Source organism: Kogia breviceps, chromosome 2, assembly GCF_026419965.1.
Source record: "Kogia breviceps isolate mKogBre1 chromosome 2, mKogBre1 haplotype 1, whole genome shotgun sequence".
In the NCBI taxonomy this organism is placed as follows: domain Eukaryota; kingdom Metazoa; phylum Chordata; class Mammalia; order Artiodactyla; family Physeteridae; genus Kogia; species Kogia breviceps.
The window spans coordinates 30,574,829-30,588,725 of NC_081311.1; the positions used below are offsets into that span (position 1 = coordinate 30,574,829).

The window sequence follows — 13,897 nt, forward strand, 5'->3', positions numbered from 1 at the left end:
ACATAAGCAGCAGCAGGAACAATGCCTCACTCTGTCCAGGCCAGGCACTGGGATGCCAAGAACAGCACAGGAGACCAGCTACGCAGGGAGCCAGCACCTTGTACAACCATCTGGGAGCTCCAACACACCCTGCCAGGGACCGAAACCACACCTCCCCTGGAGTGCAGAAGCCCTGCCAAGCCCAGAGGGGGTGGTGAGGGGTAAGCTGGAAGTGCAGGGAACAGAACTGCTGCTCAGAGCCCCAAACCAGAGCCAAGGCCAAGGTGTCCGAGGGAGCTTTCAGAACACACACACTTATACCCTAAAGTCACACATCCCTTGTCAATCTAACATTCCTAGGTATCTACTATGTGCTGGCATTGTGCAGGAGACTTTCTTTCCATGCACCATATCTTGTTTGCCCCTCACAATAACTGCTGAGGCGGTTCCATTTTACAAACAAAGAAATGAAGGGTCAGAATGGCTAAGTATTTGCCCAAGGTCACTCAGAGAGTATACACTTGGATTTGAACCTGGCTCATTCCGTCTGCAGAGTCCAGGCTCTTGCACCATTACTACACTGTCTGGCCCTGCAGGGAGTGGTCCTTCACCTTCTGAGTGGTGGTCATCCCCAGAACCTCTTCAAGCTGGGGTTGGGAGAGGGAGAAGGGGCAGGAAAGCTTGTTCTCCCCAGACCCAACTAGGTCATCCTGGACATCAAAAGAACATCCTGTCCCACCCTAGGGCTCTGTCTGCTTAATTTTCTTCTGCCTCCTCTGCCCTGCCTTGTGTCTTTTTCTCACAACTGGATCAGATGAAGCAGGGCCTATGTCTTTTGTATTTCTGTAGCCCTATCTGTGGGATACACACCTCGAGCCTCGCACACAGTAAGTGCTTCCTGTGTGTCTGCTGAATATTAAGAGAAGTGACCCTTCACCCCTCTCCACTACCACTGCAAGGATAGATCCATGCGAAGATGGGAGCCTGGAAACATTCAGCAGGATGGGGAGGATGTTAGGGCAAGAGTGGAGGTGGCAAGTGCCCCAGAACTCCTGCCCCCCCCATAGCACCCCAAACCCTCCTACAAGACACCTCCCCAGGGTACCTCCCCACCAAAGGCTGGGGAGTCAGTTCTCCAGCTAGGTTCTAAGGAAGGAGCCCCCCACCCCACCCTCAAGCCTCTTGTCCTAAGTTCCTCCCACAGGAAAGCCAATGGAAGGCAGGGTCCAGACAAGGAAAAGACCCCAGACATGGGGTTCCTGAAAGCTGCCTCCTCTCTGATGCCTCCCTGGATATCCTCCTCAATTCCTTCCTTCTCTAGGCTCCCAGAGGAGGTACAGTCTCCTCCCTCAGCATTTCCTACCCTAAGCTGGAATTTATCTTAGGGCAGAGTAGTTAAACCCTGGCCTTTGGAACCCAACACCTGGACTCAAATCATGGCTCCTTCATCTATTAGCAGTGTGACCAAGGGCCAGTCACTTCACCTCTCTGAGCACCTCCCTCCACAGTCATTAAGCCTGCAGACTCAGAATCCAGACCTCCTGGTCATATCTGCGCTCTGACTCTGGAATCAGACTTCCTGGGTTCAAGTCCTGGCACCAATCTCTACTTAACCTTTTTGTCTCAGTGCCTTTATCTGTAAAGTGAGGATAGTAATAGTATCTGCCCACCTAATAGCATTATTATGAGAATTAAATGAGGTAGTTCATGCAATATGCTCAGAACAGACTTGACACATAGGAAGTACCCAATAAATGTTAGCTGTCACTGGAAATGGTTGATACGGTTGTGAAGTGCTCTGCAGTGTCTGAAGCACTTAATAAGCGCTCACGAAATAGTAGGTATGATTATCTTTGCCCCCACTAAGCTGTGATGTCCCGGAGGTGGGTTCTGGATCATATCCCTCTCTGATTCCCCAGCAGTTAGCATGCTGCCCGGCACCAAGCAGGAGCTCAATAAATGCGTGAGGACTGGGAGTGAAGAATTTGCCTGCCTGGACCAGGAGGGTGTGGGCAGCCAGGAGCCTCCTGCCAGAGAAGGGAGAACCGAGGTGTCAGGGAAAAGAAAGCAGAGCAGAGTGGTAAGGGCCGAGACGGAGAGATAACCAAGTGAAGTGAGTGAGAAAAGGAACAGGAGAGGCTGTGGCGGAGAGAGATAAGGAGGAAGGATGGAGAAGGCGAGGGGCGAGGAAAAAGCCTAGGGAAGTGAGGGAGCCCCGGGGAGAGGCGCAAGGCGAGGCTGGGTCAGTGGCAGGGGAGCGTGCAAGCAGGAGAGGGGCGCAGGAGCCGGCGCTGAGCGGGACGCGCTGGCCGCGGGCCGGGGTCGGGGGGGTGCGCCACCCTGCCTCCCCGCCTCGGGGCGGGGGCCGGGCGGCCGGAGATTGGCTGGGGCGCGCGGCGAGGCCGGGGCTGGAGCTTCAAGGTGGGAGGCGCCAGGATCACTGTGCGCGCGGGCGCGGAACGAGGCTGCCACCCACTTGGGCGACTTCAGCGGCAGGGGAGCATCGGGGGCCTGTGCAGCCATGCGGGCGGCGGCGGGGGGCGCGCGGGCGGCCGCGCTGGCGCTGCTGCTGGGGGCGCTGCACGGGGCGCCGGGGCGCGGCGAAGAGTACGACTACTACGGCTGGCAGACCGAGCCGCTGCACGGGCGCTCGTACTCCAAGCCGCCCCAGTGCCTCGACATCCCCGCCGACCTGCCGCTCTGCCACACCGTGGGCTACAAGCGCATGCGGCTGCCCAACCTGCTGGAGCACGAGAGCCTGGCCGAGGTGAAGCAGCAGGCGAGCAGCTGGCTGCCGCTGCTGGCCAAGCGCTGCCACTCGGACACGCAGGTCTTCCTCTGCTCGCTCTTCGCGCCCGTCTGCCTCGACCGGCCCATCTACCCTTGCCGCTCGCTGTGCGAGGCCGTGCGCGCCGGCTGCGCGCCGCTCATGGAGGCCTATGGCTTTCCCTGGCCCGAGATGCTGCACTGCCACAAGTTCCCCCTGGACAACGACCTCTGCATCGCTGTGCAGTTCGGGCACTTGCCCGCCACCGCGCCTCCAGGTAGCGCTGCCGCCGCCGCCACCTCCCTACCCCCAGCCCCCATCTATCCCGCTCCGACAGGATAGATGCCGCTCCCTCAACCCCTTAGCACAGCTCTTCAAGCCCCCACAGGTGCCCCCCCCACACACACACGGGATAGATGCCCTTAGCACAGCTCTTCAAGCTCCCAGAGGTGCCGCGCGCGCGCGCGCACACACACACACACACACACACACACACACACACACACGCGCGCGCGCGCGCGCGCGTCTTTGCTCAGCCCTGCATGTCGCCCGAAGCCTACCAGCCTTCCCACCTGCGGCTGTGGACATTGCCACTGGTTCTCCCCGATTCCAACTCCGTTCCTGAAACCTCCCCCACTTCCCTCACAGCTCCCACCTTCCCAAGCTTCTGGTATCCCCGGGGGAGCCCAATGCTGTCACCCCATCCTGAGGCCTCCAATAAATGCCTTATCACCTCTCTCAGCCCACAAATGCCCAGGATTGCTAAGCACACTCTGGGCTCTGATTTCCACCCTGTCCCCATTTTCTGCACCTGGGAACCCTAAATTCTCCCACTCTTTCCCCAGTCCCCCAGGTTGGGAGACCTTTGGGTAAGGCTCAACGCAGAAGAGTGAGCAGATTGCCAGGCTTGGCCCCTGACAAGGAGCCCTTGGACAAGTTGCTCAACTTTGAGCCTTGTTTTCCTCATCTGTAAAATAGGAAGCAATCCCAGGTTCCCCAAATTTATGAGATCCTAAGTGCCACCTCCCACCCCCAATCCCATTACCCCTAATTCCTCTCTGGTCTCAGCCTCCCCTTCACTGTGCACCCCCTCTGCCAAACTCCTTCCAGGCAGAGTAAGCCCAGGCTGGGCACCAGACAGGAGGACAAACTGTGGCACCAAGCAGGGCAGCTTTGCCTGGGTGGCTAATACCCAGAAGCTAGGGAGCCCCTGGCTCTGGGACTCTCCCAAGGGGCAGCACCACTCCCCCATTTTCCATCTGACCCGGCCCCCCAGAAACAACTGGACTCTACCACACCCTACCCACCCCTCAAAGCTAACCTCACCCATTCAGTCCCCAGTCCTACACACCCACACAGGACCCGAGAGTTGCAGCTGGGTGGAGGCCCTGTGACCAAAGAGTGTTGAGAGAAGAGAAACTCCCTATTCTCAGGTTAGTAATGGGACCAGGAAGCAGGGGAGAAAGACCCGGCTCACGCAGAGACAGCATAGTCCCCAGCAGGGATCCTAGCATGGCTCCTTTATCCTGGTTTTCTTGGAGCCCTAACATTAACAGCCTGGAAAGCAGGGAAATCCCAGGCTTGGATTCCCACCTGGCTCTGTCCTCCCACTCTCACCGGCTTTGAGCCCCTCTCTCCCCCATGATGGGGCACCCACCAGGAGGCAGAGACACAGAGTGAGGTCAGGTGCTGTGTGGTAGGACCAGAGGCAGCCTGAGGTATCTGTGTGGCCAACAGACAAAACTGAGAATATTTCATACAAAAAGAGTTTTGGCTTCCCTTGAAAAATCGGAAGTTCTGGTAATGCTAAACTGAGTGCTCAGTTTACCACAGTCCCTGCCCTGCCGGCGTCACTCATTTACCCACCTGTCTGGAGCCTGGGTTCCTAGAAAGACCCCGCAAACATCTCCATCCTAGCACTAGTCTAGGAGTCACAAATCCTGAGTTCTAAGCTCAGTTCTCACTAGCTTTGCAGACTTGGGTAGCCACTCTGGACCTCGGTTTCCTTTTCTTTAAAAGAGGAATAATGGGGCTTCCCTAGTGGTGCAGTGGTTGAGAGTCCGTCGGCCGATGCAGGGGACACGGCTTCGTGCCCCGGTCCGGGAAGATCCCACATGCCACGGAGCGGCTAGGCCCGTGAGCCATGGCTGCTGAGCCTGCGCGTCTGGAGCCCGTGCTCTGCAACGGGAGAGGCCACAACAGTGAGTGGCCCGCATACCGCAAAAAAAAAAAAAAAAAAAAAAAAAAGAGGAATAATGATACCTACTTCATAGGCTGAAGACTAAATGAGACAAAATTTAGAAAAAGACAGTGCACATCATGGTTGCAGCTGCCAGGGTCATGGGGCAATCGTACCCACCTGGTCAGTTTTGTCCCTTCATGGCCTTTTGAACTTCACAACCACTCAGTGAGCATTATCATTATCATCATCCTGTTTCCTGATGAGGAAGTGGAGGCTTGGCAGGTGGAGGTGGCTGGTCAGTGGGGGAGCCTGAACCCTAAGTGGCTCTATGGACTCTGATCCCCTCTCCCCACCCCTGCTTCTCTCTTCAGTGACCAAGATCTGCGCCCAGTGTGAGATGGAGCACAGCGCTGATGGCCTCATGGAGCAGATGTGTTCCAGCGACTTCGGTGAGTGTAGAGCCCACGTGGCCACTGCCCTCTCCCCAGAGAAATGTACCTCTTTTTTGCAGGTCATCCCAGGGACTTCAAAAGCCCCTCAAGGCCATGGTCCATCCCTGGCCAGGGCTCCGGCAGCCCTCCCTTGGCACTGCCTACCGAGGGGCCTCCAGGGCTGGATTCTCTTTAGGGGAAGCAGGCTTGGCCCAGAGATGGATGGGAGCAGCAGAGGGGAGAAATGGGCTCCAGGATGGAAGTGCAGCCCCCTCGTCCCTGGGCACCTCTGCCTAGTACCTGATGCACCTCTGGCCAGGGGAGCTGTGGTCACCCATCCCACAGCTTCATCCTGGAGCCTCCCCATTCCTGGGGCAGCCAGGACTTGGCTCCTGTGCGGATCACGCAGCCCAGCATGTGGTCTTGGCCAGGTCGGCTCCCCTTTTGTGTCTTAGCCTCCTCTGTCTATGAAAAAGAGAAAGCAATGAAATCCTTCCTGCAGCAGGTCTTTGATATCATTAGTCTGTTTGGAAAGAGGACACTACAACTGCAAGGTGTGTATGTGCCGGAGAGAGAAAGAGGGGGTGGGGGAGAAGGAAAGAGATTTTATAACACTGTCCTTCCCTGGGCGGCCAAAGTTATTCTCTGGCTTCTCCCTGGCTGCTCCCAGAGATGGGGACCCAGAGGCCCGCAGAAGGAGGACGCTGGCCTAAGTGACCGCCGCCAACTCCATTAGGCTCTCTGGGCTCCACCCACCTCCTCCACTACCCCACACACGCACACTCCTACACACAGCGCAGACATTCTCTCACACACAAAAACACAGCACCACACTCCACACTCCCACCCACACTACAGAGTCGCACACAGATTACAGCAGTGGGTTCACCCAGCAAGAGCTGGTTGTATGCGGTGCTTACCAACCCTGTGCTCCGTGACTCAGTGGGTCACGGTGGGAGCACTTACCCATGGAAATCAGCACATGTGACAGAGAAGGGCTCCCCCGCCCCCAGAGCTGGCTGTCTAGCATTTAGAGCCACCACTGCTCCAAACACCACCCCCTGCAACACACACACACAGCCAGAAATCCTGTTTGGAAGCATCCCCAGAGATCATGAAATCCAGCCTTCCTCCATCACAAAGGACGCCCCCTCCACCAAACCCTCCCTCCAACTGGTCAGCTCCACCCCCAAAATTTCCCTTCCCCGGGGAGCCCACAGCCAGCTCCACTCCCCACGGAGAGCTCTCCACCCTGCACCTGGAGTCATGGAAAGGCACAGGCCAGACCTCAGTTCAACCCAGGCTCTAGAATTCAGGCACATCACCACCTACCTCTCCAAACCTCATTTCCCCACCATGCCTCAAGGATGAAACATGATAATGCCCGTGCGAGTCCAGCACATGATGGGAGCTTCATAAATATCAGCATGTACACGCAGAAGTTCCATCTCCCCAAGCCCCAGGCCTGGAGCTTCAGGCGGAGCACCAAGCATGGGGCCACCAGCGTCCTGAGCAAATGTGATGGTTCTCAGGCCATCCCTCTATCCACCCCGACACACAGTGGTCAAAATGCGCATCAGAGAGATCAAGGTAGAGAACGCGGACCGGAAGCTGATTGGAGCCCAGAAAAAGAAGAAGCTGCTCAAGCCGGGCCCCCTGAAGCGCAAGGACACCAAGAGGCTGGTGCTGCACATGAAGAACGGCGCTGGCTGCCCCTGCCCGCAGCTGGAGAGCCTGGCCGGCAGCTTCCTGATCATGGGCCGCAAAGTGGACGGACAGCTGCTGCTCATGGCCGTCTACCGCTGGGACAAGAAGAACAAGGAGATGAAGTTCGCAGTCAAGTTCATGTTCTCCTACCCCTGCTCCCTCTACTACCCCTTCTTCTATGGGGCCGCGGAGCCCCACTGAAGGGCACTCCTCCCTGCCCCACCCAGCCAGCTGTGCCTTGTCTTCTGTCTCTGCCCCTGGGGGCACACTCTCTCCTCTGGCCCACCTGGCCTCCCCTTACTCCCAGGCTGACCCAGCCCCTGCCGGAGGGTGGTTCATGCAGAGCTGCTACCAGCACAGGCACTAACGGATGGACATGGAGCCAGGCTGTCCTTGACCGAGGGGTTCTGGGGTCCTTGAAGGTTTCCTCCCATAGGAGCAGAGGTTTCTCAGTTGGGAGAAAGTAGGCAGAGAGAAGAGAGAGCTCTAAGCAGCCTGAGGAGGTGGTTTCCAGGATAGCCGGTGGTGTCAGCTCCCCTCTGTTGGCGGTGGGGCCTCGCCTGGGAGAGGGAAGTCCTGGTATTAGGCTGAGCTACTTGAGGGACAGTTCTTGGCCCCCAGGGCCCCTTCACATGTCCTCATTGTAGCCCCCCCCGAAAGGAAAGGGTCACAGTGCCTTCCAGCCACGCCTCCCCACCTTCCCCATCTCTGCCCGTTTCCCTTCCCGCTGGACCAGAGAGAAGCCCAGCCCAGCCCCGCTCCCAGATGCTCACTCCTCAGCCTCCGCATGTCCCTTTTATCCTGATGACCAGTAAATTACTGCTACCGCTGCGAGGCCATAGATACTAGACTGATGCAGGTAGGGTTTGGTTTTTGTTTTTTGTTTTTTGTTTTTTTAAGTTTTTAATTAAATCAAAGAAAACAAGCTGGTTTTAACCAGGTGATTTCTTTATCAGCTGGTTCCTCGGTGGGGTGTTCAGAAACAACTTCGCGAAAGAGGCCTTTTCGTAACCCACGGCCTGTCCACACAGACATACTTGGAATGCCTAAAAAGAGCAATTCCCATGTTTTCGCAGGATCCCCTGAGAACACACAGAGGGTCACCCTTCTCATCCTCACGACGAGACTAACTGAGCGATGGAGATGACTGTCCTTTTGTCTCAGAATAAGGACAGGACAGAGATGCCAAGTTCCCCAGCCTTCTCCCACCATCAGAAGGCTCCCACAGTCCTGCAGCATCTCCCTGACACGGGCAGTGCCTGCTCTGAGGAGCCCCCAAAAGGCTGGGCCACAGGGAACTACTCTGAAGAGCCAGAGGCTTAAACGTGTTACTCCTACCCCTAGAGCTCAACACCCCTGGGCACTGGACGTGTAGATGATGGTGTGGACAGGTGCTACTCCAAGCTGGTCCCTGGACCAGAGCATCAGTGTCACCTCAGAGCTGGTGAGAACCACAGAAGCTCAGGCCCCACCCCAGACCTGCATTTTAATACGTAAACCTTCGAATCATCTAGGGAGCTTTTACAAATTACTGGGCTCTACTCTAAATCAATTAAATCTGAACCTCTGGAGGGTGATCCAAAATCAGCATTTCTAGATGCCCACCGGGGTGGTGTGCAGCCAGGGATGAGAACCTCCATCCGGATAAGCAGACAGCTAAGGCAGGAGGGCGAGGGGCTGAGGCTACCTCAGGCTGGAAGGGTCCTGGTCCTGCATGCGGGGAGGGGACCAGCTATAATGCCTCAGGGGGCTTCTTCAGCGAGCTCAGTGCAGATGGAGGCTGCTACCTTGAGCTGGACGGGGCAGCGAGGGGAGAAGGCTTGAAACGGAGGCGACAGGCTGCTGTCAGTAACACGTCCAGAATTTGGGAGGGGTGGTGCCCGGAAAGAGGCCTGAGGGGACCGTCAGCAGATGCTGAGGGACAGGGCAGACGTACCCAGAGCAGGGGGCTGGGGACACCCCCAGAAGGCTTTCCTCACCAACTGGGGGACAGCTGGGACACCAAGTCCAGTCAAGGCCTGCTGATCCTCCAAAACAATGGAGCCACGTTCTCTTGAGGTGAGAAAAACCCTGGCTTGCTTCCGCAGCTCCCAGAGGAGCGCACTGCCACAGAGAAACAAGGGGCCAGTGCGGGCTAACAGGTGGTCTGACAGCCTGCCCATAAATCACCTCCCTGGCAGTCAGGTGCCCCACACAGGTCAGGGGCGGCCGCAGCCTGCATGTTTCTCCTCACCTCTGAGGAAGCCGCTGCCTCCCACCCTCGCCCAAAGCCTACCCAGCCCACCTGGCTCCCTGAAACCTCCCCTTGTCTCCCAGCCTCCTACCCCGACCAAATATTTACGGGCACTTCTAGGGTCAACCAGGACCAGGGATTATTTTTTCACTGAATACACAGGACTCAGGCTGCTTCTGGCCGGAGCACAATACTGACCTCTGTCAGGTGCTGGCAGCCCATGAGAGGGAGCGGGCGGGGAGGGGCTCCCTTAGCCCATCCTGCGAGGCCCCAGCAAGGCGCTCCTCACCCACCACCACAAAGGGGTCAGGCCCTGCTCTGCACCTTGGCTCTGTCCCTGGCACCTGCCGTCAGAGCCCCCGGCAGTCTCTTCCCTGGGACCAAAGACCAGGGAGGCCCTGCAAGGCCTGAGCGCTCCCTGCGTTCAGTTCAGTCACAGAACACTCCCTCCTGGTCAGCCTGAGACAGGCGGCTGGTGTTGCCCAGCGAGCATCTGCGCTGCGTATCAGTGAATGATGGCATCTGACCGCGTGGGGCGGAAACCTCCAGAAACAGTGGGGCTTCCCCACTCAAGAGGTCTGGAGGTGGGAGGTCCGTGTCCCAGGCTCATTCTGCCTTCCTGCTCTGCCAGGGGGTGGTGCCTCCTCCTCCCAACTTCTCAGCCACATTCCAGGGAGCAAGGCGGGAAAGGGCTAAGAGCTCAGCTGCCTCTGGCCCTTTTGATCAGGAAAACAGTAATTTCCCAACAAGTTCTACCTGGTAGATTTCCACTTCTTGCTCACCAGCCAGAACTAAGTCACATGGCCAGTCCTAGTTGCAAGGGAGCAGGGGAAGTGTTTCAGCTGGGTGCAAAATGAGAGTTCTGATAGAGAACAGAAGGGATTTGTGGTAAGCTCATGACACCCAGGATCGGGCGAGAAGAGGCCAGTTCTGGGTTCCAATGCTGTGACTTAATGACCATGTGACATTGGGGACATTTCCCAGCTGGAAAACGGAGTGATCATGTCTACTTCACAGGGTGGCTGAGTGTTAAGCAGGGAAATGTATGAAAAATACCTGGAAACAATGCCCAGCATTTAGAAGATGCTCATTAAATGGTAATTAGTATTTTTATTAACCAAAGGTCTTGACCTAGCACAGTGCCTGCACAAAATAAGTGCTTATTAAATTCCTAATTGATTTGTTAATCAACTAAGAAATGCTACTGGCAGGAAGGCAAGGAAAAGACAGGAACATCTTATCTAAAGGCCAGAACTGTTACTTCTAGAAGGGGGAGAGAATTCACATTTGTGGTTTTGCATCAGAAAATACATCCCCAGGTAGTATGTAGGGCAACAGAGGAGAGAAGACATATAATACTATAGTAGCATTCAGTATATATCAAGCCCATTAATATATAAATATTCAAGCACTTGGGCATTTTAATTTAAGCCTCTTGAGGTAGGTACTATTATTATCCCCATTTTAATGGTGAGGAGACTGAGGTTCAGAAAGGTTAATGAACTCATTGAAGGACATACAGCTGTACTTAGTGGTGTGGTTAGGATTTGACCCCATGCTCTTAACCCCTGTACTACTGCCTGCAGGGGTCAAAGCCAAGGACAGGTGGGCAGGGTCGGTGTACAACAGCCATGCGTCTGCTACCCTGCCTCACAGGAAGATTTCTGGGGACCCTGCTCAGATCTCACTCCAAGGGCCCTGAGAGCAGCAGAAGAGCCATCCTTGAACCACGGCTTTTCTCCCGAATCCCAGGGCAGCCCACCCCTTCGCCCCTCCTCCTCTCTCAGCCCCATCAGCATCCAGCCTCTCGGGTCCCACAAAGGAAGCTCACATCCCACAACTGTTTAGTGGACTGTAATCCTGGCTAAAGTTCACTCCTTGGGAAATCCAATGTGGGGGGTGGTTGCTGCTGGAATGTGTGTGGCTGGGACCCAGTGTCCCAGCCCAGACAGCAGGCTCTGCTGGGGCCAGGGGAATCCAGAACCTCCAGCCCCCAGCTGTGCCAGAGAATGGAATGTGCTACTCTAGGGTGTTGAAACAGACCCAGCCAAGGAGATGGGGCGGTGCTGGGAGCTGGGGGAGCTCCTGGCACAAGGCTGCCTCTGTTCCCCTGGAGGCTGAGCCCACTTCACTAGGGCTGGTGGTGGGCAGGCCCTCCTGTTAGCTCAATGGCTCAGAACCTCCTGGAGCTAGTGGGAACAAGGCAGAACAGAAGGGAGGTGACCGCCAGGACTGATATGGTGACCAGTTTCTCTGAGGCATCCACAAGCACCTGTGGCACAGTTCACATTGAGGCTCCATGGCTTACTAGTTGTGTGACCTGGAGCAGGTTACTTTACCTCCCTAGGCCTCCACTTACTCATCGGTGAAATGGAGTTAATAGTAGAACCTAGCTTTGGGGACAGTCACGAGGTTTAAATGAGATGACACACTCAGCATACTGCCCAGTACAAGTGCTCAATAAACATAGGTACTATGATCTTAGAGCCACCAGCTGCAGGACAGATGCTGGAGCCAGGGCCTCGAAGCTTCCATGGAGACAAAGGGATGAAAATGGCACTTCATTTGGCTTCAGCTCTGAAAGCCAGGTGACCAACGACCTCAAATCCCGAAGACCCCACAAACCACGGCCAGTTCAAGGTCTGCCAAGGCTCACTGGAGGCTGCTCCCCACCACTAGCAACCCACGAAAAGATGGCCAGAACCCTCAACCCAAGCCAGGCCGTGGGAGCTGGCCATCCATCCAGGTCTGCCCAGCAGGTCCCAGGGCTGTCGCAGACCTGGCTACTGTCCCCTCACTGGGTCCCTGAGAACAAACCGGGAAGCATCTTTAAACCAGGTATCCAATTCTACAAAGGACAATCTGCTTTCCAGGCCATCCCACCTTTGGTCCTCTCCATGCTGTGGACCCCAGGCAGCGGGAAGGCACAATCCACTCCTAGTAAAACCCTCCATGGCTCCATTTTCCCAGTGGCACCTGCACTTTGAAGATGTCCATCACTGGCCTGCTCTGAGGCCCTCACACGCACGTCAAGGGGACAAGGAGGTAGCTTTCCTTCTATGAGGCCACTGACCCCAAATGTTGAAAACCATGTTTCTCACACTCTGAATCCCATGTCCTGAAAGCTACTCGTGCTATGGTCTGTATTTCACCGTTTGACATTGCTTTCATTTTTCCCAATATAAAACACTGACTCTGCTTTTTCAAACTATACTCTGGCCTCATTCTTTCCTGAAAATAACCTATGATTATTATTCTCTAGTTTTAAAAAAAAATTGCTGTTCTAAGCCATGCAGGGCAGAGTTGTTTTGATATTCCTAAAGATGGCCAGAATGAGAGAAATGAGTTAGTATTTATTAAGCATTTACTATGTGCCAGGCACCTCGCTTCCCAGCTGGAGTGGACTATCTCATTTAATCCTCACAGCAGCCACAAGAGATAGAGATCACTATCTACCCACTTTACAGATGAGGAAAGCAGCACAGAAAGGCTTGGGGGTAAGGCCCCTGCAGCAACACCAGTGTGGCTGCAGCCAATGGTAGAACAGGGCCAAGTGTGGAGCCGGTCCATCGCAGCACCCGCCTCTACTGTCACCAGGATGGCTCTCTGGCTAGTGCAGGCTGCTCCTGCTCTAAGGGAAGTCCCTTCTGGTTCCATCCTCCAGTGCTGTGAGGAACCCGCATCTTCAAATGGGTATGGTGTGGCTCCCACAGTCAGGGGCTGGACTGGATTACCTCTGAGCATCCCTCCAACTGACCTACTATGACACACGCCCTCCATGAGAAAAAACGCCTTCCTGGGCCTGTGCTATCACTGCTGTCCCTTTTTGCTCAAAAGCCCTACTTTCTACTCCTCCAGCATCTTTACTGTTCCTCTGGACTACCAGGCTACTGAGGTCGCTTTGGTACTTTTTTTTGCCACTTTGGTACTTTTTAAAGTGAACATGCTCTTCTGTAAAAACTGCTAGGACAAGGTTCTGGCTGCTTCCCTGTCTCTTGGGGCCCCCTGCTGGGGCTCCCCCGTACTAGGGGAAGTTCCCAGACCGAGGCCTCAGTGTGCTGCGAGGACCCCTCAGGCACCGCAGTCTGAGTTGCACATGCATGGGGTCATAAGGATGTGGCTGCAACCTGACCTCGACTCCAAGGCAGAGTCTCTCCACCCCCCTTTATTGCCTCAGGCCCAAGGACTTGAAGACACCGCTCATGTCCAGCTGTGGTCTGCAAAGTGCCATGCCAAGCAAGCCTTTTGCAGCCACTGCTTAACCTCCCTGGGCCTCAATTTCCTCGCCTGTAAAATGGGAAGAAAAAGTGCCTACCTCTTAGGGCCGTCTTGAGGATTAAATGAAATAATGTGTGTAAAGCACGTATCACAGCGCCTGGCACCCAGTAAACACCCCCCAAACCCCAGCTCCCAGAGAACTGCGTCTACTTGCCATCTCACAGCCAATCCTCTTTCCGGCTGGTTCTCAGCCTCCCCCAGGGCTGATCCTTTTCTGCTTTCTCAGAGGGATTAGCTAAAATCTTTCCATTCTAAAGCCTGCATTGCTTAGTATTTACCAAGTTCTGGTCCCCAGCCCAACCCCCAGCCCTCACAATGTG

General features: G+C 55.5%; 1 protein-coding gene across 1 annotated transcript; it reads left to right on the forward strand.

Annotated features, from left to right (window-relative positions):
* The first annotated feature begins 2,500 nt into the window (after positions 1-2,500).
* On the forward strand, positions 2,501-7,953 carry SFRP5 (secreted frizzled related protein 5). Its single transcript, XM_059054784.2, has 3 exons — positions 2,501-3,023; positions 5,300-5,377; positions 6,921-7,953. Exons 1-3 carry the CDS (start codon positions 2,501-2,503, stop codon positions 7,265-7,267), a joined length of 948 nt encoding a protein of 315 aa, XP_058910767.1. The 3' UTR covers positions 7,268-7,953.
* Positions 7,954-13,897: the final 5,944 nt, after the last annotated feature.